This window comes from Tursiops truncatus, chromosome 1 (assembly GCF_011762595.2).
Source record: "Tursiops truncatus isolate mTurTru1 chromosome 1, mTurTru1.mat.Y, whole genome shotgun sequence".
NCBI classification, from domain to species: Eukaryota; Metazoa; Chordata; class Mammalia; order Artiodactyla; family Delphinidae; genus Tursiops; species Tursiops truncatus.
This window is the reverse complement of record NC_047034.1, coordinates 71,186,159-71,208,989: the sequence shown is the minus strand read 5'-3', so window position 1 is coordinate 71,208,989 and position 22,831 is coordinate 71,186,159. Positions and strand designations below refer to the sequence as shown.

At 55.8% G+C, this 22,831-nt stretch overlaps 1 protein-coding gene across 2 annotated transcripts in view; it reads right to left on the bottom strand.

Annotated features, from left to right (window-relative positions):
• Positions 1–22,831, bottom strand: part of MEF2D (myocyte enhancer factor 2D) — a 31,619-nt gene that overhangs the window by 4,447 nt on the left and 4,341 nt on the right. The window contains exons 2-9 of one of the 2 annotated variants that reach the window (XM_073806121.1): positions 9,822–10,013; positions 9,004–9,207; positions 7,428–7,565; positions 6,169–6,379; positions 5,947–6,003; positions 4,113–4,303; positions 3,603–3,623; positions 2,227–2,356 (exon numbers count right to left, since the gene is read on the bottom strand). In XM_073806121.1, coding sequence (XP_073662222.1) covers positions 2,227–2,356; positions 3,603–3,623; positions 4,113–4,303; positions 5,947–6,003; positions 6,169–6,379; positions 7,428–7,565; positions 9,004–9,207; positions 9,822–9,875 — 1,006 coding nt within the window. In that variant the 5' untranslated portion in view covers positions 9,876–10,013. The remainder of the gene's footprint in view (positions 1–2,226; positions 2,357–3,602; positions 3,624–4,112; positions 4,304–5,946; positions 6,004–6,168; positions 6,380–7,427; positions 7,566–9,003; positions 9,208–9,821; positions 10,014–22,831) is intronic. The other variant, XM_033857144.2, reaches the window with a different exon arrangement.

Here is a 22,831-nt window from a genome sequence, read left to right as displayed (position 1 = left end):
ATAACAATGTTAATTAACCAGGAGTTTTGAGATGCTTACATTTAAAAAGCAGACCAAGGGCAGACAGGGGCCCCTAGGACCAACTATTTACAACATTCATTTTACAAACAAGGAAACCAACCCTGAACAGTGCAGTGTTGCCCAATGTCCCCCAGCCAGTGAATGGTAGGGACTCAAACCCCAGTCTTGCACTTTCCCACCACACTCCAGCCCTGTCTACCTGGAGATCTGGCTCCCCAGCAGGCCTCTTGGTCTCCTCCTAGAGCGACCAAGCCAGACCTCTGCAGCCAGTGTCAACAAGGGGCCAGGTGCGTCCCTTATCCATGATATTACCACAGGCAGATCACCCCCAGCTGGAACTTGGACTGGGGCCAGGCACTGTAAATAGTGAACAACTAAACAGCAATGTGTTCATTGGGGATTTGTTTATATACGTAGGGTCACCTGAAAACACCTGCTGTTTAAACCGAGGTCTGCTTAACTACTCCTGCAGCAAGAGGAACTGGAGCCCTTGGTTTCTGAGAGGATGTGAGAAAGCCCAAACACTTCCCAGCAGGGCTCCAACGGCAGGCCCAGGGTCAGAATCTGCTTTCACACCAGACTGACAAATAGAGTCTAAAGTCTGGCCTTGCTGAGCGCCTGTCACAGGTTCACTGACACCCACTAACCTGCCTCCTGCTTCACAGAGACTGGTGGAGGACCCGAGAAGATGGCAGGAAACCACCACCATGGGATGCCCAAATAAACAGCAGCTCCTGAAAAGTGGCCTGTACTGCCCTCTACCAACCGCCCCCACTGGTAGGGCTAGAAGGGCCTCAGAGACCTCCTGTCCACCCACAACTCACAGATGAGAACTCCTACTGGCCCCCGAAGGTGCGGCCATCTGAAGCAGTCCTCTCTGAAGCTGCCCAAGGACATGATAACTTGGGAGTGGGTACACACATGGGAGCACACACAAGGGACGAGGGACTTCACAAGACACCCAGGTGATAAAATCTGGACACAGACCCACATGCCAGGGTCTGGCCTCTCAACACGAGGCAGTCCCTCCAGCTCTCTTACCTGCCCCGAAGGGCTTTCCCACACACAGGGTTGGGTTCTGGATTTTTACACACAGGGAAGAGGTGGGATTTTGTGGGTATTTGTACTGGTGTCTGGGACCCTACCTAGCATGGTTCAACTCTGGAATGTAGGCTTGGGGAGTGGCTAGAAGTTTAGGGGTCTTTTGGTCTAGTCTGATCTCACCACAGAACAGCCCTGATGCAAGCCATTCACAGGTGAGAAAAGCTGGGGAACATCAGAAGCCTCTTCAGTGGGAGAAACAGACCAGGTTCCCAGCCACACTGATACTTTGAAACAAGGTGACAAGGCATTTCCGCACTGGGAAGTCCTTCCTGACACAGCAGCTTGGAATGCAGGCAAGGATGGCTGAAAATGTCACAGACTGTTCCTGGGAGGGTGTGAGTGGGTGACAGAGGCCAGGACAGCCCTGGGGACCCAGGACGGCCCAAGCACTGGGTGTCCTTTCTGAATTTTTCTACCCAGAGGTCTCTCCCATGTCTCCAAGTGACTCTTCAACCTTCAGATCCCCTCCCCCACTTTCATCAGACCTCCTCCTCCCTTTCCCCCTCATCATTCCACCAAGCCGACATCAGGGTGAGAGACCCCCTTCTTCCTCCTCCGCCCCGCCCTGGAGTCCCTACTTGGCTTTCCCAGGAAGCTGGATAAATCTTCCTGACCATGCTTCCTCTCGGGTCTCCTCAGCCTCCCTGTCTCTCTCATTCCTTCATTCTTCTCCTCCAGGAAGCCTTGCTGAACTCGGCATGCTCCCCTCCCCACTCCCCGACCCTGGTCAGCGCGAGTCACCCAGCTGCTCAACCCACCTCAGATGAGAGCTCCCCAAGGACAGGGCTTTCCCTCTCCATTAGGTCCTATTTAAAAATAAGGGATACTCATACCCACTTAAATTTGATTTGCAGACAAAACAATGAATAATTTTTGCACAAGTATGTCTTTGAGACAGTTCCAATAACACCATCACCATATGAATGGCATCCGATGTTACTATTTGCTAAATCTGGCAACCTTAATTAGGTAGGGGCTACCCCAAATCAACGGCCCTCCTCAGATGGGGGCATCCCCCAGAGAATACCTCGTGTTCCTTCTCTGGTCCCTCCTGTGCCCCAAGGCCAAGTGCACACAGCTACATGTCACATGAACACTCACCTGTGTTGTAGGCGGTGGGCATGGAAGAGAAGGGGAGGCCCTGGCTGAGTAAACTCGGTGTTGCCACGGAAACCACTGGGGTGGTGAGCGAGTGGGTAGACTGGGAGACCCCAAGGCGCTGGGCATTGTTCTGCAGGAGAAAAGAGTCTGTCAAGAGGTGGCAAATGGGAGGGCTGCTTTATCCAGGCCCCCCATTCCAAGGACAAGCTGGGGTCCCTGAATCTCAAGGCCCAGGAGGAATGCCTCAGCATGAAGACACCGCAGACACACAAACACTGGTGCATTCACAGAGACACTGAGATCCATGGAGAGAGACATGCACACACAGATTCACTGACGCCTACACACATGTGAAAAGGAAAGTACATATGCTGGCCCTGGGGCCCCAACACCAGCCATGGGCCCTGTCTCCATTCTTCTCCTGGTTAGTCCCCCTAGAGTCTACCCTCCATCTGTCACACTGCAGCACACGCCCTGCTAGAAGTGTGCTGGCATCTGTGAGAGGAATGCAGGGCCTGGCGTGGCGTGTGCCTGCGTGTACGCACACACGTGTGTGGGGCTGTCAGCTCCATCTGCCGCTGAGTCACTTGTTTATTCCAATTCCACGCTGGGGCCGTAACTGCCGCCGTGTTGGCCGCCAAAGCCTGCCTGCCTTTTCCAGCCTCTCTGGCCTCCCGTCAGGGAGTTCGGGAGGGAGGAGCCCCCGCCCCACTCCTGGCTGAGGGTGAGGATGTAAGCGTGTATATGTGTGACAGAGGAAGAGTGCTGCGTATGCCTCTGAGTGTCTGTAAGACAGGCTGCGTGCAGGAGGGAGCACCAGGAGAGAGGGAAGCAGGGAAGCCCCTGACCAAGGACAACTCTGGCCTTGCCTTGGGCCTCAGCTTTCCCTAGAAAACCGATTTTCCTGTCCAGCTGGCATCCCTCCTAAGGAGGTCCCTGTCCTGGGTGGGCATGAATAGAGTCAGAGGGCAAGCGCAAGGGCCTAATCCAGGCACCCAGGGATACACTGAGATGGGACCTCTGAGGCCTGAGGCAGGCCCACTCCACTGGTGCACGTGCATGCGTGCACACACACACACACACACACACACACACACACACAGGTGTGTCTGCATGAATGCAACATCCCATGAAAACATCCACGGACACTCAGGTACACACACATGCGTTGAACTCCTCGCTCCCACCCCGTTCATCTCTGCATCCCACTTGGCACTAAGCATAGCTCTTGGCAAATAACCAGATAAACAAACACCACACACTACACACACAGGCGAAAGGACAAAGGCACACACATACTCCATGCTGGGGGACCGCAGAGCAATGGGCTAACCCAGAATTTAAAGCCACAGCAAACATCTCATAGCCTCACTTACCAGATCTAAATGGTCCTCAGTCTGGGAGCAGAAATAAAACCAAGGGGATGGTTCAGTCTCTGACCCCTGCCCCCCCCTCACGCCCCTGCCCCCACAGCCATGCCGTCTACCTCTTTGCATCGGAGCAGGATGGCTCTCCAGCCTAGGAGGGCAGAGCTCGTCACTGTCCTGATTTCCAGAAGATGCTATATCCCAATGCCCACCAGTTAGGAACCCCTCACAGCCTAATCCTCATCCCTCTGATCACCCTCCTATTACCATCAGGGAACCTTCTCTCCCACCTCCTGTCCCTTTTTACTGCCCTTGAGACTGGTACTTCTGTGCTCCAACCTCTTGGAAGGCCCTTCGGGAAGGAAGAGGTCATAAAAAGCCACGATTCCACGATCTCTCTAGGGAAGTCCTAACTGCTGGTTCTCTCTCCTGCTAGAGGTCGGCTCTGTCCTCCCACCCTACTGCTCCCCACTCTCCCATTCCCCAGCCCCTGGCCCTCGGTCCAGACACCCCACTCACCAAATGATGCATTAACCCCTTTCCTCCCTGGGAAGTGATGACCCTCAGGTCAGGCTTGCGGCTGGGGGCTCCAAGCTGGGCGCTGTGGGTGGGTGGGGGCGGAGACTTGGCAGGGATGACCTTGTTTAGGCTGTTGCCGTTGGCCATGGGGAGGAGGCCAGGGGAAGCCCGGGCACTGACGTAGCCATTCCCTGGAAAGGTGAAGAGATGAGGGTAAAAGGAAAAATGTGGACCCACCACTTAGCCCTGTTAACTGCTCCCAAACCAATACTCCTGTCACCCAGAACTTCTCAAAGCCATGTTCAAACTTTGAGTGGCTACTAAGTTCTCTCATTTTCCCCTAAAACCACCCTGGTCTTGGGAGTAAGGGGAGAACACTCCTTACTCCTCAATCGTCGGGTTCATCCCCCTGCCTCTAAGCTACATGTGATGGGACTGGGTAGTAGGAGCTGGTCTCCAACGACAGGACGTCCAGTACCTGCCCCCAACTGGGCCCATAATGACGCAGGTTGGAGAAGGGGGGCAGCCTGGAAGTTGAGACTCAGTGTGGATCCCGGTCACAAGGGCAAGTCAACCACTCAGACTGCTCCCCTTGCCTTGAGCTCGGGATGCTGTGATGTGGATAAGCACGTGACAAAATGCCTGTAGCTCTGGGAAAAAGACGAGCCATTCACTTGCAGTGCTGGTGTTACTGGAACTGGGGGACTGATGACATAGCTGCCACCAAAATTAGACTGGTAATAACAAGCAGAATAACCATCTTTTACATTTGTTCCACACTCCATAACCAACACAGGGCCTTCACACACGTATCAGCGTATTTAATCCTCACACTAACCCTGCAAGATGGACAGGACATGTATCGTTAGCCCTATTTACAGACGAGGAAACACCTGCCAACCGCTGGTTGGGAGAGGTGCGATGACTTCTCCAGGGCCACACAACCACTTTGTACGTGTTGCGCTCGAGGGCCTAGAAGTATCACCGTTCCCTTAAGGTCTGCAGGCACCTCACGGGACATTTCCTTGGAGAGGGAGGGGTATTCAGCCATTCCCCCCATTTCCTGCCCCCGTACACAACTGCTGCTAAGGAGGTAGTACGTGGTTCCTGGGGCCAAGCTGGGGAACTCTAAAACCCAGAGATGTGGGGGTGACCAACGCCAGAAGTATCACCTTGCCCTCTGCTCTGAAAGCACACTGCTTCCCTGGAAGTGTGTGGCTGCCTCCATCCCAATTCCCGGATCACTCCGGGAATGGCAGGAATGTTGGGGTGACGTCAATGGTGACATTCGAAGTCACAGTCACCAGCCGGACAACGGCACAGGGCAGGAGGGGCTGTCAGCTGCTGGGGGGGTGGGGTGGCATGGGGCGAGCAGCCTTTCTTCTGTGGTTCATAGACGTGTGCTTACAAGTGCACATCTAATGTCTGGATATTTCCATAAGGGTGAGAAAGTGTCCGTACGTGTGTAAGTGCGTGTGAGTCTGTGCCTCTTTATCTGTTGCCAATGTCAGATATTCGTATCTTCCAGATCCCAACCAGACGCACCCCCCTACTGAACTGGAAAAATCTGGAATCTCTCTTCCAACTAGAAATGTTGGTCAGTTCTCAGAGTTTTCCCAGAATTCCGAGCCTACATCTCTGCCAATCATCCACACCAATCACTGCTACAGACAAAAAAATCCAGGGGCTTAGAAATCCTCAGATACTACAACCAGCTCAGGCCCTGGGATCTTCCTCTCCCCTAATCTAGGCCACTCTCGGTCCCTGGAACACCTGAGGCCACCGAGCAGGCAGACCCTGGCCCTCCCCCAGGCAGAAGGGCAGCTTTACTCACCGACAGGGCTGGGGCAGGCTCCGTTAGCACTGTTGAGGTCTCCCCCCAGCATGGCCCCTGGAGGAAAAAGAGAACCATAAGCCGACAGGACAGCCTCTTCCAGAGTGAGTCCTGGGAGAGTGCTGTGGTGGGTGAAGGGAAATAGTCACCGTGGAAAATGGAATCCCGAAGTCTCACCACACCTCACTGCCACGTCACCTACCCACCTGTCAGATCACTTACCTGCGCTGGCTGGCCGCTGGGGCAGGCCGGGAGACACACTGTTCCTCTGTAGTGCTGGCTGCTGGGGGGACAGGAGCCGTGGGTCCGTGAGGGATGACGTCACCAGGGAAGGGGTGACCAGGGAGCCGCTGGGATTGCTGAACTGCAGTGAGCTCTGATTGGACACGGGCACCGTGACGGGCATGGCAAAGTTGGGGGCCGGGACAGCTGACTAGACAGAAGATGGAGAGGCAGGGTCAGGCCGGGGTGATCCCTTACCCTGGACTCACTTTGCCTGGGAGGGCAGGCCAGGGTTCCTCTAGCCTCTGGGCTGTGGGTCCTTGGGCCAGTAGCTCCAGCTCTCTGCTCTGGAACCCCCTGGAGTCATGCCTGCCACTCCCACCAAGGAAGTATGCTGGTTGGAGTGCTTTGGGATCCAGCTCTGGCCCAGAGGATGAGAAGAAGGCTCTGCGCACTGCAGAGAGACCCGGGGACACCTGGAACCCCCCTAGCGGAGGTGGGTTAGTCCTCAGCCAGGCAGGACACACAGAGAGCAGGTTAGAGGCCCTGAGTACAGACCCAAACTCACACACACAGCTGTTAAGGATGAGCGCGTGGGTCGGGGCGTCACCTCACTTTGTCGCCTCTCATCCGTCTGCCTGCTGCAGAGGGCGTTCACCCACCTCACTGCCTTCCCCTTCAGCAGGAGTCTCTGCCTCCCCTTGACAGTGCTATTGAGTATCTTGGGCTGGGGGTGTCAGAGCAGGCCCAAAGGGGCCTCTCCCCAGAACAAATCTGGGCAAAGAGCACATTCTCTACTTTCCTGTCATCTAAGGATCTCAGGTCATCTACACACTTCTTGCTGGTGAGGGGGACACTCCAGGCCTCTCCCGGCTTATGCTCCATCCAAGATGAGTCTCAGCAAGGGTCACGGGTTTATCACGACCAACGTCAGAGGTTCCTCAGTGGTCACCAATAGCCCCAGCATGGCTCAGAGCAGAACATCCATCAGAGGCAGCCGAGGGCCGGGGCGGGGCGCGAAGCCACACCATGCACCACAGGGAGGCTCTCCTCCATGCGACTACTCACGGCCAGTCTATAACTCTGCATCATTTTATCAAACTCCTCGTCTATCTTTTTATATTTCTCCTCCGTCTGGGGGGTCAGGGCAAACACCTCGTCCACCTCAGGGCTCTCACATTCCCTGTGCTTCTTGTGCAGCGCCTGGGGGGGAAGGGGCCGGAAGGGGGGCCAACAGAGAGAGAGTGAGTGGGGCTCACCCCATAGCGCCGGAAGAGCCCGTCGAGCTCCTCGCTGGCGCGCCGGTACTTGTCCTCCAGCAGGGGGCTCTGTTCCAGCGAGTCCTCCCCGTCGGGCTCCGGGCTGTCGCAGCCGTTGAAGCCCTTCTTCCTCAGGGTCTGTAACCGCACCACTACCGTCAGCAGGGGTGAGGGTCCTCCCAGCTCCGACCACCCCCCGCCTCCCTGGCGTTCCTTCCAGCCCTTCCCTAAGACTCTCCTACTAGGGCACTGTGTGACTGTGTGGTTGGTGGGGGAGGCGTCAGAACACAGGGTCACGTGAAAGGTGGGCCTAACCCAGGGACTGCAGCCGGCACAGGGACATGTGCTTCCAAGGTGACAGGTGGGGTGGGGGGTTTCTGGGGGATGAGCTGAGGGGCTGGTACCCTGTCTACCCTTAGGTGAGCCCCAGCCAGAAGGCACAGAGCGCTCTCCAGCGCAAGGCAGTCAGGGCTGTCTTTGCCCGGCTCAATTCCTGGGCTCTGCTTAAAAGAAGAAGGGGAAAGAGAAATCGAAATGGAGACAGAGAGGTAGAAGAATAAGAGAGAGAAAGACAAAACATTTCTTTGCATTTACTGAGTTCCTACCATGTACCACCTTGTACGCTGTCCTCGAGCAAAGGCCACAGCTTCTCCCATGCACCCACACAAAGTAGGGGATGCACACCTGGTGGTGTGGAGGAGACCCCAAAGCTGACCTCTCCATGCTCAAAACATCTTCACAGATGCTTGTTTTGTCTTGAAAATGAATGTGAATTTCACATTCTAGTCTAGAGTAAATCTGTTTTCTCTAATATAAAAATAAAAGAATTTCTTCCACATCTGTGGAGTGGAAGTCTCGCTCCAGGAAGGCAGGCCTGTGGCTTCCCAGGCACCCTTCTTCATCGGCACAGGTCCCGTACCCTCAGTGTGAGAAGCAGGAACTGGGCTGTCTCATTCAATTCACACAACACCCTTCAAAGCAGGCACTGGCCCCATTTCGTGGAGGTGGGCACCAAGGCTCTGGGAAGCGAAACCACCTGCCCAAGGCCACACAGCCAGTAAAGGCCAGAGCTGGATTCCAAAGCCCACGTCCTTTAATGGTTTACAATGTCAGCTCTCTTTGAAACAGAAAATAGAGCCACAGGGACCCACAAAGGGACAGAGACAGAGCATCAGAGATGGAAACAAAGAGGGAGACAGAGAAAGGAAGAGTCAGATGCAGGAGCGTATCAAAAGATGGAGAAGGAAGGAAAGAGAGAGAGAGAGAATTTGAGAGCAGACAGAGCAGAGATGTCATGTTGTGCCTGACAGACATGAAGAAAGCAGCTCAGAGAGGGCTGGGGTGGGACTGGGCTGGGTGGGCAGCCCCATCTGACATCTACCTCACTGCCCTCCCTCCTTCTCGGGCCCGGGGTTTGTAGAAGAGGATGTGGGTTTGTATGTGTCTGTGCACAGGTGAGGGGGCTTCAAGGGGCAGGTGTGCATGTGTGCGTGCACGGGGAGGTCCAAGCGTGCATGCTGCATGGCACGTGGCGTGCAGTTGCAGGCGGGGGTGGGGTCCGCGTGCGTGGGCCTACCTCGATGATGTCGGCGTTGGTGCGGCTCTCGTGCGGCTCGTTGTACTCCGTGTACTTGAGCAGCACCTTGTCCATGTCCGTGCTGGCGTACTGGAACAGCTTGTTGGAGTGGTTGAAGATGATGAGCGCGATCTCGCAGTCACAGAGCACGCTCAGCTCGTACGCCTTCTTCATCAGCCCGAACTTCCTCTTGGTGAATGTCACCTGTAGGTGGGCGTGTGGGCGGCCAGGCCTGGCTCAGTCAAGGTCTGCCCAGGAGTTCCACCTACAGGAAGCTGGACATAGCCAGCCCCTGCCTCAGGGTAACCCTGTTCTCAGGAGCCCCTGGTCTGGGCAAGGAACAGGCCAGCACCCCTCTGCCAACACATGGCCAAGGCACAGCCCAGGGCCAATTCACTGAAGGCAGACATTCAGATGGACAGAACTCCACACCTCTGTGCTGGGGGCTATAAAGAGGTTGGGGAGGGAGAACAGAAGAGCTTCCAGGCTCTTCCCTTGGGGTAGGAGGAGGGGAAGGATTCATCTCGGGAAAGGGGAAGTGCCTGGGTGCGGCCTGAGGTTTGCATATTGCATATTGTAGGGGCTCAGGTCTGCCTGGTTGCAGCAGCAGATAAGTCTTGGGGTTCTAGGACACAGGGTCCTAAGAGCTGCAGGGAGGTGGGGATTCCTCTTCTCCCAACTCAGCCCTTGCCCTTCCATTAACAGACTCCAGAGCCCCCTTCTTCCAGGAAGCCTTCTTGGAGTGGCTGGAAGTGGAGTGGAGGCAGAGGCCAGCTCCCTGCCCTCATCCACTCCGTGAAGCTCCCGGATCCCCTCACCTGTCGGTTCCGCTCATCGGTGATTCGCTGGATCTGAATCTTTTTCCTCCCCATCTTTTCCGGGGATCTTCACTGCCGGGGAGGGGAGGGGATAGCTGGGTGGTGGGTCTCGGCACACCTTACACTGTGCTCATGAACAGTCTCGGACCAGCACTCAGTTCATGGTCTGCGGGACACCTTCTGCACAGCCTCCTGGGTGGGGAGGGTCACAAGAGGACTGTCAGCCCTGGCAACCCTCAGGCCTGCTCCTTTGGCACACGGGCCAGCCTCACAGCACCCCTGTGAGAGGCTGGCAGCATCTGAGCCCCATCCACAAACTAAGGAAATGTTGGCGACCTGAGGTGATGGCATGCCACAGCCAGGCACAAGCCGGAATTCACTCAGGGCCCAGGACTCTGCTCCAGGCTCCTTCCACACCATCACTGCTGCCCTCAGGTTCTAGGTCAGACAGCACACAATCAGGGAGCTCCCTGGCTCCTAAGGGTCTGAGTCTTAGAGAATGTCCGACCCCCTCACTTCTCCCCAGAGCCCACCAGGAGCAGAGACACCTGGGCTTGCCAGCTGCCCCACTGGCCTAGGATGGTGGTTCCCATACGGAGCCCGGTGCAGAGAACGTGCCGAGTGAACACCCGCCGAGGCTGTGAACAGCTAGCCCGGTGTACCCGCTGCCAGAATGGGAGTGTGTTTGCACCCCTGGCTCAAGAATATACCAGAGCAGGTCTGGAGCAGTGGTCCTCATACCAGACTCATGGAACCCTGGAGCCTGGAGTCCCAAAGTAGGGCTTGGGCTGCAGAACCCCTATCTCCTTTTAACCAGGGCTCCTCTACACCAATCTGTTTTACTCAGTGGGCCTTGGCCTAAATTTCTGCTTTGAAGAATGGATTCTGCTGCTTTAAATAAACAAACAAACCAACCAACCACCCCTCTACACCAGAGGTCAGTAAATTTTTTCTTTAAAAAGCCAAATAGGGGGCTTCCCTGGTGGCGCAGTGGTTGGGAGTCCGCCTGCCAATGCAGGGGACGCGGGTTTGTGCCCCGGTCCGGGAAGATCCCACATGCCGCGGAGCGGCTGGGCCCCATGAGCCATGGCCGCTGAGCCTGCACGTCCGGAGCCTGTGCTCCGCAACGGGAGAGGCCACAACAGTGAGAGAACCGTGTACCACAAAAAAAAAAAGAAAAAGAAAAGCCAAATAGGGACCTCCCTGGCGGTCCAGTGGTAAAGAATCTGCCTTCCAATTCAGGGGACGTGGGTTTGATCCCTGGTTGGGGAACTAAGATCCCACATGCTGCAGGGCAACTAAGCCCTCGCGCCACAACTACTGAGCTCGCGCACCTCAACTAGAGAGCCCGTGTGCCGCAATGAAGAGCCCACGTGCTCTGGAGCCCACGCGCCACAACGAAAGATCCCACGTGCCGCAACTAAGACCCATTGCAGCAAAAAAAAAAAAAAAAAAATAGGTAAATAAATATTTTAAAAAAAAGAAGCCAAATAGTAAGTAGTTCAGGTTTTGCAGGCCATACCGTCTCTGTTGTAACTATTCAACTCTGCCATTGCAGCATGAAAGCAGCTGTAGACAACACATTTAAAAGAACGAGTGTGGCTGTGCCCCCAATAACACTAGATTTATAAGGACAGGCATGGCCAGATTTGGCCCATGGGTCACAGTTTGCCAACTCCTGCTCTAGAGGAGTGGGGCATGCCTAGAACCCAAGCTCAGTCTAAGAGCACTGCCTCCCAACCTTGCTCAACTCAAAGCATGTAGAGAAAATATAGAACCAGTGCCAGACAGGAAAGAGGCTGCTGGCAGCCAGGGGGACACAGGCACCAGGTGGAAGGATCCTTGTTTCAGTACACCTATAAACCCATCATGGCCCACTGGTCGAAGAGCTCCAATTAAAGGGCCAGGAGGGAAAACGGAGGCCCTGCACTGTACAGCGTGAGGTACCACAGGATGGAAGGAGGCACAGGGATGGCAGCCCAGCCTGAGCCAGACAAGGTGCATGCTCTCAGGTGTGGGTAGCACCTAAACAGGCTGGGTGAGCCCCCGGGGACTGGAAGGGCCCAGGATGGAGGCACAAGATGACCCCAGGGCCCTTCTGGCTCTGTGATTCCAGAGATGGAATAGTGGGAGATGGTGGAAAGGGGCAGTAGGCATGGGACCCACGCTTTCTAAAGCCACTCTGATAGGGTCCTGGAAGGAGCCCAGACCACAGAAGCCCAGTCCTCCTTTCCAGAGTTCCCCTTCCAGAGTCCCTGCCAGAGGGCCCACTACAGAGTCCAGGAAGGTGGGCTCTCACCTCCCCACAACCAACCTGGGCAGAGGGTGGGTGTTTGACGACAGAGACACCTGTAATTAGGAACCCTCTCCCCAGCCCCCATTTCCAGTGGCTGCTGAGGTCCTCTAGCCTTTACGTATCCACTCAACCGTGGGTCCCAAGGTTCCACAGTAGATGCCAAAGTTCAGCCTTGGCATCTTGGCCACAGAGGGAAGGAGAGAGGGAAGGCAGGGAATCTATGGCCTTGGGAGGAGCCAGGAATATCCCTCCCCACCCTTTCCCATGACCAGGACTTTCCCTCAGGCGTTCCCTAGCCCAGCTGGAAAGAGAGCTTCTGCTCTGTCCAGGTAGCTTCAGAAAACAATGCAGCCCCCTCCCCACTCCTAGAAGGCCCCTCCACACCTCCCTCTCTCTCCCCAGGGAGAAATCTTCAAACCCTCTTCCCTTTTTCCTTATCCTCAAGGTGCTCCATGGGCCTTGGGCCTCCTACTGTCCACCCTCACACATGCCCTAGGACATCACCATCACCAGCCCAGCCAACCCTGAGTCGGCTGAACAGATATCTGGACCCAGAACTAGCTCCAGCCACCCCATCCCTCGCCTGTGACCCCGATCTCTGCCAAACACGCCACTGCAAAGGCTCCAGCCCCCCGATCTCTGCCAAACACGCCACTGCAAAGGCTCCAGCCCGAGGAGTTCGGCTGCCCCGCCTCCCAGTGCAATCCAAAGGCTGTATTTTCCAGAGTTGCAGTGGTACGGGTTTGGCAGAGAACGGGGCGGGGAGGGCACACTGAGGGCAAGGGAGGGCTAAGAAGAGGGCTTTTTAAAATTTTTCAAGAAGGCGGCTTTTTAAAGGGGATTCTCTGGCCTGGCCTTGAAAACCCCAATCTAGACTGGTAAATGCAGTCACCATCACCCTCCTCTGGCTCACAGTATCCACCTTTCATCCCTCTCCCATTTTACTATCTCCTTCTCGCCACCTTTTGCTCATCAGCAAATTTTTGCTGAGAGGTAACCTCTACCAGTTTCTGGCCAATGCTGTCTCTTCCCTGAAGTTGGGAGAGATCCCTCTCTTTGCTCTCACGATCCTCAGAAAAGTCATTCCTACAATCTAACTTCATTCCTTTGGTTCTCCCCAAGATTATTGACTCTCAGGGTATTTTGTTCTTTTCTTTCTAGCACTTATCATGATTGTAAATAATTACAATTCTGTGCTTCTATTTAATGCCTGGCTCCCCTATGAGACTGAAGCTTCATGAGGGCAGGAACCACATCTGTATCCTTCACCACTCTATCCCGTGTAAGGAGGAGTTTGGGAAATGTCTGTTGACAGGAAGAAAGGATTGTTTCATCGCTGTGACCCTGTGAGAAGTCCTTCTTCTGGTCTAACTTCTGTTGCAGGACCAGCTCCTCCCACTCTATCCTCTGAGGAGACAGAACTCTTCCTCTCCCAGCTGCGCCGGCAGCTTGTCTGTTTGGACGCCCCCTACCCTCCAACTACCCCTGCTACTCCAGTCCTCAACCCTCCCTACCCTCAGGTTGGTTGGTACAGACGGTGAGACTCTAAAGTCTTCTAAGGAGCAGCCCTGAGTACATGGAGATGGAGAGGACTAGGTTGCTTAGGCAACTGTCACCTGGCAACCAGCTCCCTGGCTGATCTCCTACACCACCACCCCCACCCCCGCCTCATGCTGGGGGAGCTGGGATGCTAGAGGGATCAGGGCTGAGAAGACAGGGAAGCCACAGAGACCCACTGAGCATCCTCTGATAGAGCAAAGTCAGGGTTAAAAAGACCAGGCCTCATCTATACCCAGTAGCCCAAAGCACTTTTTATGATGCCATGTTCCCATGGCGCCCTCCCCATTGCCACTCCTACCTCTGTGCCAACACTGCCAGAGGAGGAGATGCCCCTACCTTGGGCAGTCCTTCCTCCTATCTAACCAGGAACCTTCCTACAAGGCAGGGTCAGTCTGTACTCATCTCTTTCCCCTTCTGCTATCCATTCTACACTGTTGCAGTCTTGGAAAGCTTGGGGGCAAGAACAGTAAGGGCAAGAACTCAGCCCTTACTTTGGAAAAAGGGGTGGCTGGGGCCTGGGTGGGCACAATGAACCCTAAACTGACCCTATCCAAGGTATGGAGGCCTATCTTGACCAAGCTTCCCTCCTATCCAATTAGGGAGATTTTAATGAACACCTGGACCTCCTTAATTAGCTCTCTTCCTAATTACCTAACCAACTGCCAGGAGCCAGAGGCCTGGGCATGTTATCCAGATGTGAGCCTTTTCTTCTTTGCCTGGGCCGGCCCCATTCCTCTTCCCCTTTCCAGCCCGCTCCTCCTCTAGGAGGCCCTCCCAGATGACCTGGCTTTTGGCTGCTTCTCCTGGAGGCCAAAGGCTTGGGAGGGCTTAGGGCTGCCACAGAGATGGGGTTATCCAGGATGGCCTTCCCGCTCTGATGGCCCCAGGGCCCACCCAATCCTGACCTCAGGCCACAGCTGTGACTCCTTGGGCTGGCAGCATCTCTGTCACCAAAGTACCCCCTCGAAGACTCCAGCTGCTTCTGATTCTGATTCACCTACTCGGAGTAGTGCTGGCAGGACAGGATTGGGCAGGGTGGACCTCCTGGGGAGTAAGTGGGAGCAGACAGAGATAGGGCCTCCCCCAACAGAGACAGAAGGAGCAAAGCGGGAGGAGGATGGCAGCTGGGCTGAGTCCCAGGGAGGCAGGCGCAGACCCACCGTCTGTGGAGAAGGGTGGCTGCAGAGAAGCCTTTGCAAATGAGACAGGACACAGGGCAGGAGGCTCATCTGACAACACGCTTGACAAGGAGTAGAGGCTGAGCGAGGGGACCAGAAACGGTGGGGGTCCCAGAAGGACCCCACGGACAAACGGTTTCCTCAGCTGGGCTACAGACCCAATAGGAACATGTGGGTTGTACTGACATGCAAATAAGATGCAAATAACATATAAAATGTACCCTAAAGGGGATCTTGGTTTGGAGGGGTCATGGGAGAAGTAACAGGCTCCTGCCTCCCCCAGTGTAACACCACTTGGTACCTGAGCAATATTCAAACCATTCTCAGGTTTCAGAATGATGCTATCTCAGTTCCTGTGTGAGGGTGGCCTGGGGCCAGCGGGAGGAGTTGGGGCAAGCGGTCAGGGCAGCCTCCTGAAGCTGCAGTTGCAGCAGGGCTGCCCTTCCTGGGGGAGCTGCAGAAGTGCCTTCCAGGGGCTAGCCTCCACCTCCCCTCTCCTGCTGTCGTCAGGGGACTACCTAGCTCCCCTTCTCCCCTGCACCCTTCCACCCATATCCACCCTCTGTCCCAGCGGCCCAGAAGTTCAGAGGAACTGCAGAGCATCTGCTTTCAGCGCTGCCATACCAGCGCAAGTCAAAATGGAGCAGCTGCCCAGAGAGGCTGAGTGAGCAGCCCCCGTCACAGAGCATCGGGCTTCAAACCCTGCTCTTCCACATAGTGAGAAACTCTCATTAAGCAGGCCCTTCATCCCTTCCTCCCAGGCTGCTCAGGGCTGTGGACTGGAGGGGAAGGCAGGAGGTGCTGGAGACAGCTGTCATCCCTCCTCCCGCCCCTTCCCTGTAGCTGGGCTGCAGGGCATGAAATAAGCAGCAGGCGCTGGGGGAGGGGGTGACAATCCAATCCACCTGTCACCCCCACAGTCAGGCGGCCTCAAACAGCCTGCTCACTAACGAGGGAGGAGACGTGGGTGAGGCAGACACAGAGGGGGGTGGCAGAGGGGGACAGACACACAGACAGGAAAAGAGACAGAGAAAAAGTGGCAGAGAGTCCAAGAGGAAGGCAGAGTGAGGGGCAGAGGCAGACAAGGAGAGGGCCAGAGGACAGAGGGAGAGGCAGGAGACTAGACAGAGACAGAGGTTGAGAGAGAAGCAGGTAGAGAACAAGAAACTGCTTGCACGACGCTGATGCTAGGCCGAGCACGTGGGCGAAACTCGACAGGACTCCAACCCTGTCCTCTGAAATCCTGCAGTCCTGCCAAGAGACAGACAAGGGAAGGGCAGGGCCCACCTAGGGCAGGGCAGGGAGAGGCAAGGAGGCCCTCAGGGGCCAGGACTGAGCCCAGACCTGGCCGGGGATGGAGCATCTTGGCTCTTGAGGCTCTGGCTAGGTCCAGGCTCCAGGGCAAGCAGGCCCTGAGAGTGGGCAGAGGTGGGCACAAGGCCCAGTGGCCCTCTAAACGCCCGGGGTACTGCCTCCATTCCTGCCTCACCCCAGGGCTCACAAACCTTCCAAGCCACTCTCTCTGAACCGCAGCCCTCTACGCAGAGACACATGCTGAGGAGCTCTGGAAGATGGGTGGGAAGGTAAACTCAGTGACCACCAAGAGATGGGGCCCAGGCAAGAGAGCCCTGGGGTTCGCAGCCTCTGGAATCTACACAGACAGCCCTTCCTTCACAAACACTGTACTAGCCCCGAAGTGGGGGGCATCACCCTCCCCTCGAAGTCTGGGCAAAGGCAGTGCTGGGGTCTCACGCTGCCCCTCTCCCCCACCTGCGCACAGTCCAATTCTCGCACCCCCGCCTGCTCCCCACCCACTGCTCCCTGGCTCCTCCCTGTTCTCCAATCTCTCTGCCCCCTCTCTGCTCCCCCTCCCACAAGGCAGCCTCCTTTCATTCGCCCCGAAGTTCTTCTAGGGTCTGCTCTCAAAGGCACAGGCAGGTACCCATCCCCATCCTCCTCCTCCCTTCAAAGTTCTGTTTGGCAGGCTCACTCCCCAAACCCCTGGTTCCCACCATCCTCCCCTCCCTCGGGGACTCCCCTCCCCCAGCCCAACAGCCTCAGGGTTGGGCAGGGGCTATTTTTAGTCTGGGCACTGAGCTAATTTTAACTCACCGACAAGGGACCTGGGGGCGGACTGTTGGGCTGTGGGGAGGGAGAGAGGGCCAGTCCAAGAAAGCTGGACCTGGGGCGGGGGTGGTCTCAGGTCCCAGGCACCCTAAGAACACAAGCGGAGGTCGGCACTGAAGCCTTCGCTTAAGGGGCTTAAGGGACAGGAATCGACTTGCCAAGAGGAGCACCCAGTGTGGGCAGCAGGGCTAGGAGCCCTCCCTCCAGTTTCCGCTGGACAACTCTCCCGCGCCCCACCCTAGGCTTTCCGCCCTCTTCTCCTTGGCAAATCTCCTGGGATGGGGCCAGCCTGTTCTCTGCCCAGGAGATGGCTCTCCAGTGAGGGGCTGTCTCCCGAGCCGCCTCCACTGCTTCCCCACCCCAGCTTGTCCTTCCTGTAGTCTAGCTCTCATCCTTCCTGTAGCATCACTGAGGCTGTATGGCCCCCTACAGAGGCAGCAGCCACCGCCCCCCCCCCCGACCTCCAGCACTTCCCACCCCAGCTCTGGCCTTGCCCTGGTGGCCTCTAGGCTGGCTCCTAGGAACCACCCTGCGCCCACAAGTTCCCAGAGCCACCCCGCTGACCTCAGGAAGAATCTGGGGGCAACAGGAGACTGAGTCCTAGTAGAAAAGGGGTAGGTGAGGTAGGGTAATGAACAGCCCAGGGAAATACGGGGACTATGGGTAGGGATTCTGGATGCCTGGGTTCTAGTCCCTGCCCTGGCCCTAACTCACTGTGTGAACTTGAATATGGCACTGCCCCCGCCAGAGTTCACCCCACTGGCCAGTATAATGGGTAGGTGGAGTGGACTAGGTACCCAAGTGCCCTTCCAGCCTAGACATTCTGTTCCTATGCTCTTTATAGCGGCTCAAAAGGAAGGGAGGTCAGGACTGTGTGATTCCATGGAGAGATAACAGAAGAGTTGGTCCAGTTAGGTCCCCTGTCCTCCAGCTTAGGAGGGGAGGGCAATGTGGAGGCCAGAAGAGTGGAGGAACAGGCCTGATGAAGACGGAGGTGCTTTCGGAACGATAACCTCCACAACAGATGGCCAAGGGTTGGCAGAGGCTCATGGTCAGCCAGGGCAGGTGCCAGGCAGGGTGCACAGGCCCTGGCAGCAGAGGTTCTGCCAAGCCAATCCCCTCACACACCTGGAGTGCCTATCAGACCCAGGGCTTGGGATCCTGCTTCTGGTTAGAGTAGTGACTGGCCCAAGGTCACTGTCATGGTCATTAGTGGGGCCAGCTCTGGAACCTGAGCCTGAGCCTTGCCTCATGCTCCACCCAGCAGGCCAATCAGTAATGACTCACTACTGCTCATTTGCATGGGGATTTGCATAGTGTCTCTGACCTTATTCCATCAAGTTCTACTTCCCATTCTAGGACCTGGGACACCCCCACCCAGCATCCCTAGGCAGTTAGGGACCCCACATGGAGTTCTTGGCACCTCAGGTCTCCAGTCTCATCCTTCTGCAGAAAACATTTCTGAATTGATCTAGTGGTACTGTCTAGAGCTCTCAATCCAACTGGGTCCTCCACTCTTGTCCAGGTCCCCTGTCCAGGAAGGGATCTGAGGGGAGGAGGTGTAATTATGAGGAACAAGTAAGCACTACAGCTAGAGGAATTGGATAAGGTTCATGGGGTAAAGTGTGATGGCTCCAAAGCTGCCTGGGGGCTCCTCAGGAGAAAAACCCTATTCCCCTCTTTAGTGCCAAGGCTGGGGCAGCAGTAGGACACGAGCGGACTGTCCTTACTTCCACCTCTATCCCCACTTCTAAATTCCATTCCCCAAAGTGCAAAACGAGAGGAAATAGCCTAGTACAGCAGGCGACATAGATGTAAGACTACAGAGAGGACTTCCCAGGCTGAGTCTTTGAACTCAAAGTAGTCTCTGGGGCTAAAATTTGCTTTGTTAGAAGTTACCTGACTAAGCATGGGCAGCTGGTAACACTTGGGAGGGCACTGCAGCCCCAGCATTGTAGTCCAACTAATGGGAGCTAGAAGACAGCCAATCCCCTGCCTACCTTGAAGAGGTCAAATGACCTGTTTGTCCAGTTATAATACCTATGCTTCTAGCTGTACCCTCTGAAACAATGAAGCCAAGCAGGCAGTGGTCTCCTATCCCAGGAAGTCCTTCCTGCTATCTAACCACCATTCCTCCCACTGCAGCCAACCCTTCCCCTGCAACCTAAGCCCATTCCACTCATCTAGCTGAGAGTGGCGGACAGGGGCCCCTGGCCATCTGAAGCCTCAGCTGAGGAGAGGTGGGGCGGTTGGGACGGTTAGTGGGTCACCTTCCACCTCCCCACCCAACTTCCCTCTGGGGTCTCAGGAGACAGAAGTGAAAGTGGCAGCTGGGGCCTTGGGGGCGGGTCAGCTTGAGAGCCGTTGGGGTGAGCATAATGCCACCAGTGCTGGGTCTGGGCTGCCTGCCACTGCAGCAGGAGGGCTGATGGTTAGATCAGGAGAGGGACTGCCCATGGAAATGAGGGCTTGGGAAAACTATGGAGCATGGGCCCCTGGCCTAAGGAAGAACAAGCTGAAGAGGAAAAAGTGGAGAAAAACAGGCAGTAGACAGTCTCAGAAGGGCACTGTATTCCAGGGCAGTGGTCTGTCCCCTTGTTTAAAGCAGCAAGATCCTTCTTTCCCATCCAGAGAACAGGGGCAAGGCTGCTTTAGCTGAAGTAGATGAAGGGGGTCCAGGTCCTGATTGCTGGAACGTGAGAGCAAGGAGAGAAGGGAGGAGGCCTGAGGCCTGGGCCCTCAGACTGGACAGCACCAATTCCGATGGAAGGGAAGGTGGAGGATGAGAATGTGAAGTGTTCACCTACAATTGCAGACAGCACTGCCCCCCACAAAGAGGCCAATCCAATCACGGAAAGCAAATCCTCCTAGAGACATCGTGACCTCGGGAAGCCACCGGGGATTTAAAGGGGCCGCTCAGGGTGGCAGCTGGATCTCCTTCTGACTGGAAGGACAGTCCTCTAAGCCCCTGGCAAGGGAGGGCCGGCAGTGCGGCTCCGTGGGCCTGCTGAGGCGGCCAGCCAGGCAGCTCTTATAGGATTAGCTTGCTGCTTTCAGGAAAGGTGCCAGGTGAGGCTAAGATGCCCAGCCAGATGGAGCTGCCCCGACCCCGCCACACTAGCAGGCAGCACGGGGGGGAGTACCTACATACACCTAGTCAAATACTTGCCCCCAGACTTGATCCATGTCCCTCACCAATATCCAGTCTCTCCCTTTCAAGAAGATATTGTGCAAAGACCCCTCTGATTTCTGACAGCTAGGATCCCTATGTACTCAGCATTCTCTGCCATTCCTATGGTCAGGATTTATCCTTCCTCTGAGTGGGAAGTCCTGCCTATTGTCTACTCTCAATCCCTCTGCTACATTTTATAACCAGGGCCCCACCCCAGGGAGCAGGTGAGGAGGCCAAGGGGTTCCTCATCTCTGCTCCCTGTCAGCTCTCCACCCTCTGGGCTGACAGGTGGGGGAGACAAGAGGGAACAGCTGGGCCAGGACACCTGTCCCCACCCAGTCAGCCTGGGCCCCACAGGCCTGCCATGGGGTATGCATAGGGGAGTCAGCAGAGAGGCAGGCAGCTGTGGGGGATGGAGAAAAGGGGCTCAGAGGTCAAAGAGAGATGTGCCTGGGGAGGCCTGAGGCAACCCTTTCAAGATCAGCCCTTCCTCCTGGTCTACCCCCAACCATTAACACACGCATGCTTTAAAGGTTTGAGGTCACCTGCTCCATCCCCTTGCCTCCGTGTTACTCGATCCAACTGGAGTGGGAAGACTCCACAAAGAGACCAACCCTCCTCTCCCCATCCACACCCACTCCCGCCCGTATGTCTTCCCTTGAGATTTGAGGATGAGCTCTCTTATTCCTTATTCTCCCAACCCTCAATCCCAAGTATTTGCTGGCAGGGGTGGGGGCAGGGAGATCATGAGAGATAAGTAAGCACTCAGCCAGAGGGATCTGGTAAGACTCTGGGGTGAAATGTGGAGTGGGCAGGTTCTGAGACAAGGAGGCAGCTGGTTGGGGAGGGCAGAGCTGGGCTCAGCTTCCCAAGCCCGTCCCAGGGTCCCCTCAGGGCCTCCTAAGTCCCCCTCACATCCAGTCCCTACCCAGGACACTGCGTGCCTCCACCCCACCTTCTGGACCGCTGCCTTAGCAGGCAAGTCCAGGGCCAGGTTGGAGCTGATGTCTGGAAGAAAGGATGCAGCCACTTTCCAAGCACCCACTCTGCTGAGTACCACACGTTTTCCCATGGAACCTCCTTCCTCTTCCAGGGGAGGCATCTCTGTTTCACAGAAATGGAAACCAACTCAGAATGTGCAGGGACATGCCCAAGGTCACCAGGAATTAGTGGCAGAGGAGGGCTGACTGCTGAGCACAGCGCTTCCCCGCACAACTTGGACAGAGAGCAGGCAGGTTCTCCCTCCCAGGAGTAACAGCACATTCCTTCCAGGGCAGATTCCCTAATATCTGGGCCTGGGAGGCTCAAGTCAGCCATGCCTCTTGCCTTTGACAAGCCCAGGACTCTTGTGGCTCAAGTCTTTCCTGATCTAGTCTCTCTCCTCATCCATCTCATATGGCAGCTTTAGGGGGTACTCACTGGTACCCAGGAAGGGTCTCTGAGTGTCACTTGTTCCTGCCTACATACCCCTGCTTTGGCTTCCTCCCATGGCACTCAATCAGAAGACAATACCTTCTCAGGGAACCAAAGCATGTCCCCCTGCCCCCCCATCTTGCCACCAGACCCTAATCCTCTGCACTCCTGCCAGGGAATCCTACTGGGTTCGTTCTTCCCTTCAATGTATCCTCCTCCTCTTCCCAGGTCTCCCTGGGCCTCCTTTTCCACTGCCCCTCCTGCAGGGCAGGATCCTTCCCTCAACCTTAGACAAAAGCCCTGAACACCTCCTAACTGGGAAAGCTTGAGCAAGTCACTTAAATCTCTGACTCAGTCTCCTCAATTACAAAAAACAATGTGGAGAAAAATAAATGAGTCTTCCTATGTTTCCAGCACAGAGCTTGGCACACAGGGACACAACAAATGGAAGTTTCCTTTCTCCAATCCCCAGGGATCTCAAAAGTTTTAGTTTTTGGTCTCCAAAGTATATTGGAAAATAGGGTGAGTGGGGTACTGCCCTTGGGTAAAAGTGCTCATGACCAGGGGGCAAAAAATGTTCCTTCTCTATATGCTTCCCTGGTCTCTCCAACTCCTAGGGGAGTGGCCAGAGCACCCAGCCAGAGGCACCAAGCCAAGGTCAGTGAGCAGGCCTAGAGCCTGAAGCCTCCTGGGAGGGTGAGTTTAAATGAGTAAATATGGTCCCACCTGGCTGAGGCCAGCAACAGGCCAGAGCTCCATACAAGTCCTTCCCTTCCCAGCCTACAACAGAGGGGAGAGAGATCAGACAATAGGCACAGCTGCCACCCCTCAACCCCAGGCTATCAGGGTCCTGTGCAGAGTGAGTGAATGCATCCCCCTGTCTCCACACCAGGCAGGACCAGCCAGAGAAGCATGGCTAGGCTCCCAGGAAGGAGAGGTTGTGGCTACAGCCTCAAGAAAAGGAAAAATCAAATGCAAAGGGTCTTGGGGGTCACCCAGGCCAGGAGTTGGCCCCCAAATGCTTGAGGGCTCAGATGTAACCTTGATACCTCAGAATGGCCTTGCTTATCTGGATGAGTGGGGAGGGCAAAAGAGACCAGTGACAAACCACCAAAACACCCAGGTGCTCTGCTCACCACAAGGCTAAGTGAAACTCCTGCACATCTGGAAAGCAGACTTACCCAAGGACATACGGTTCGAGTGAGGGGCTGAGGCAGGCTGAGCCAGGGGCACAGAGAGGGAAAAATGGTGGCGGGGGTGGAGT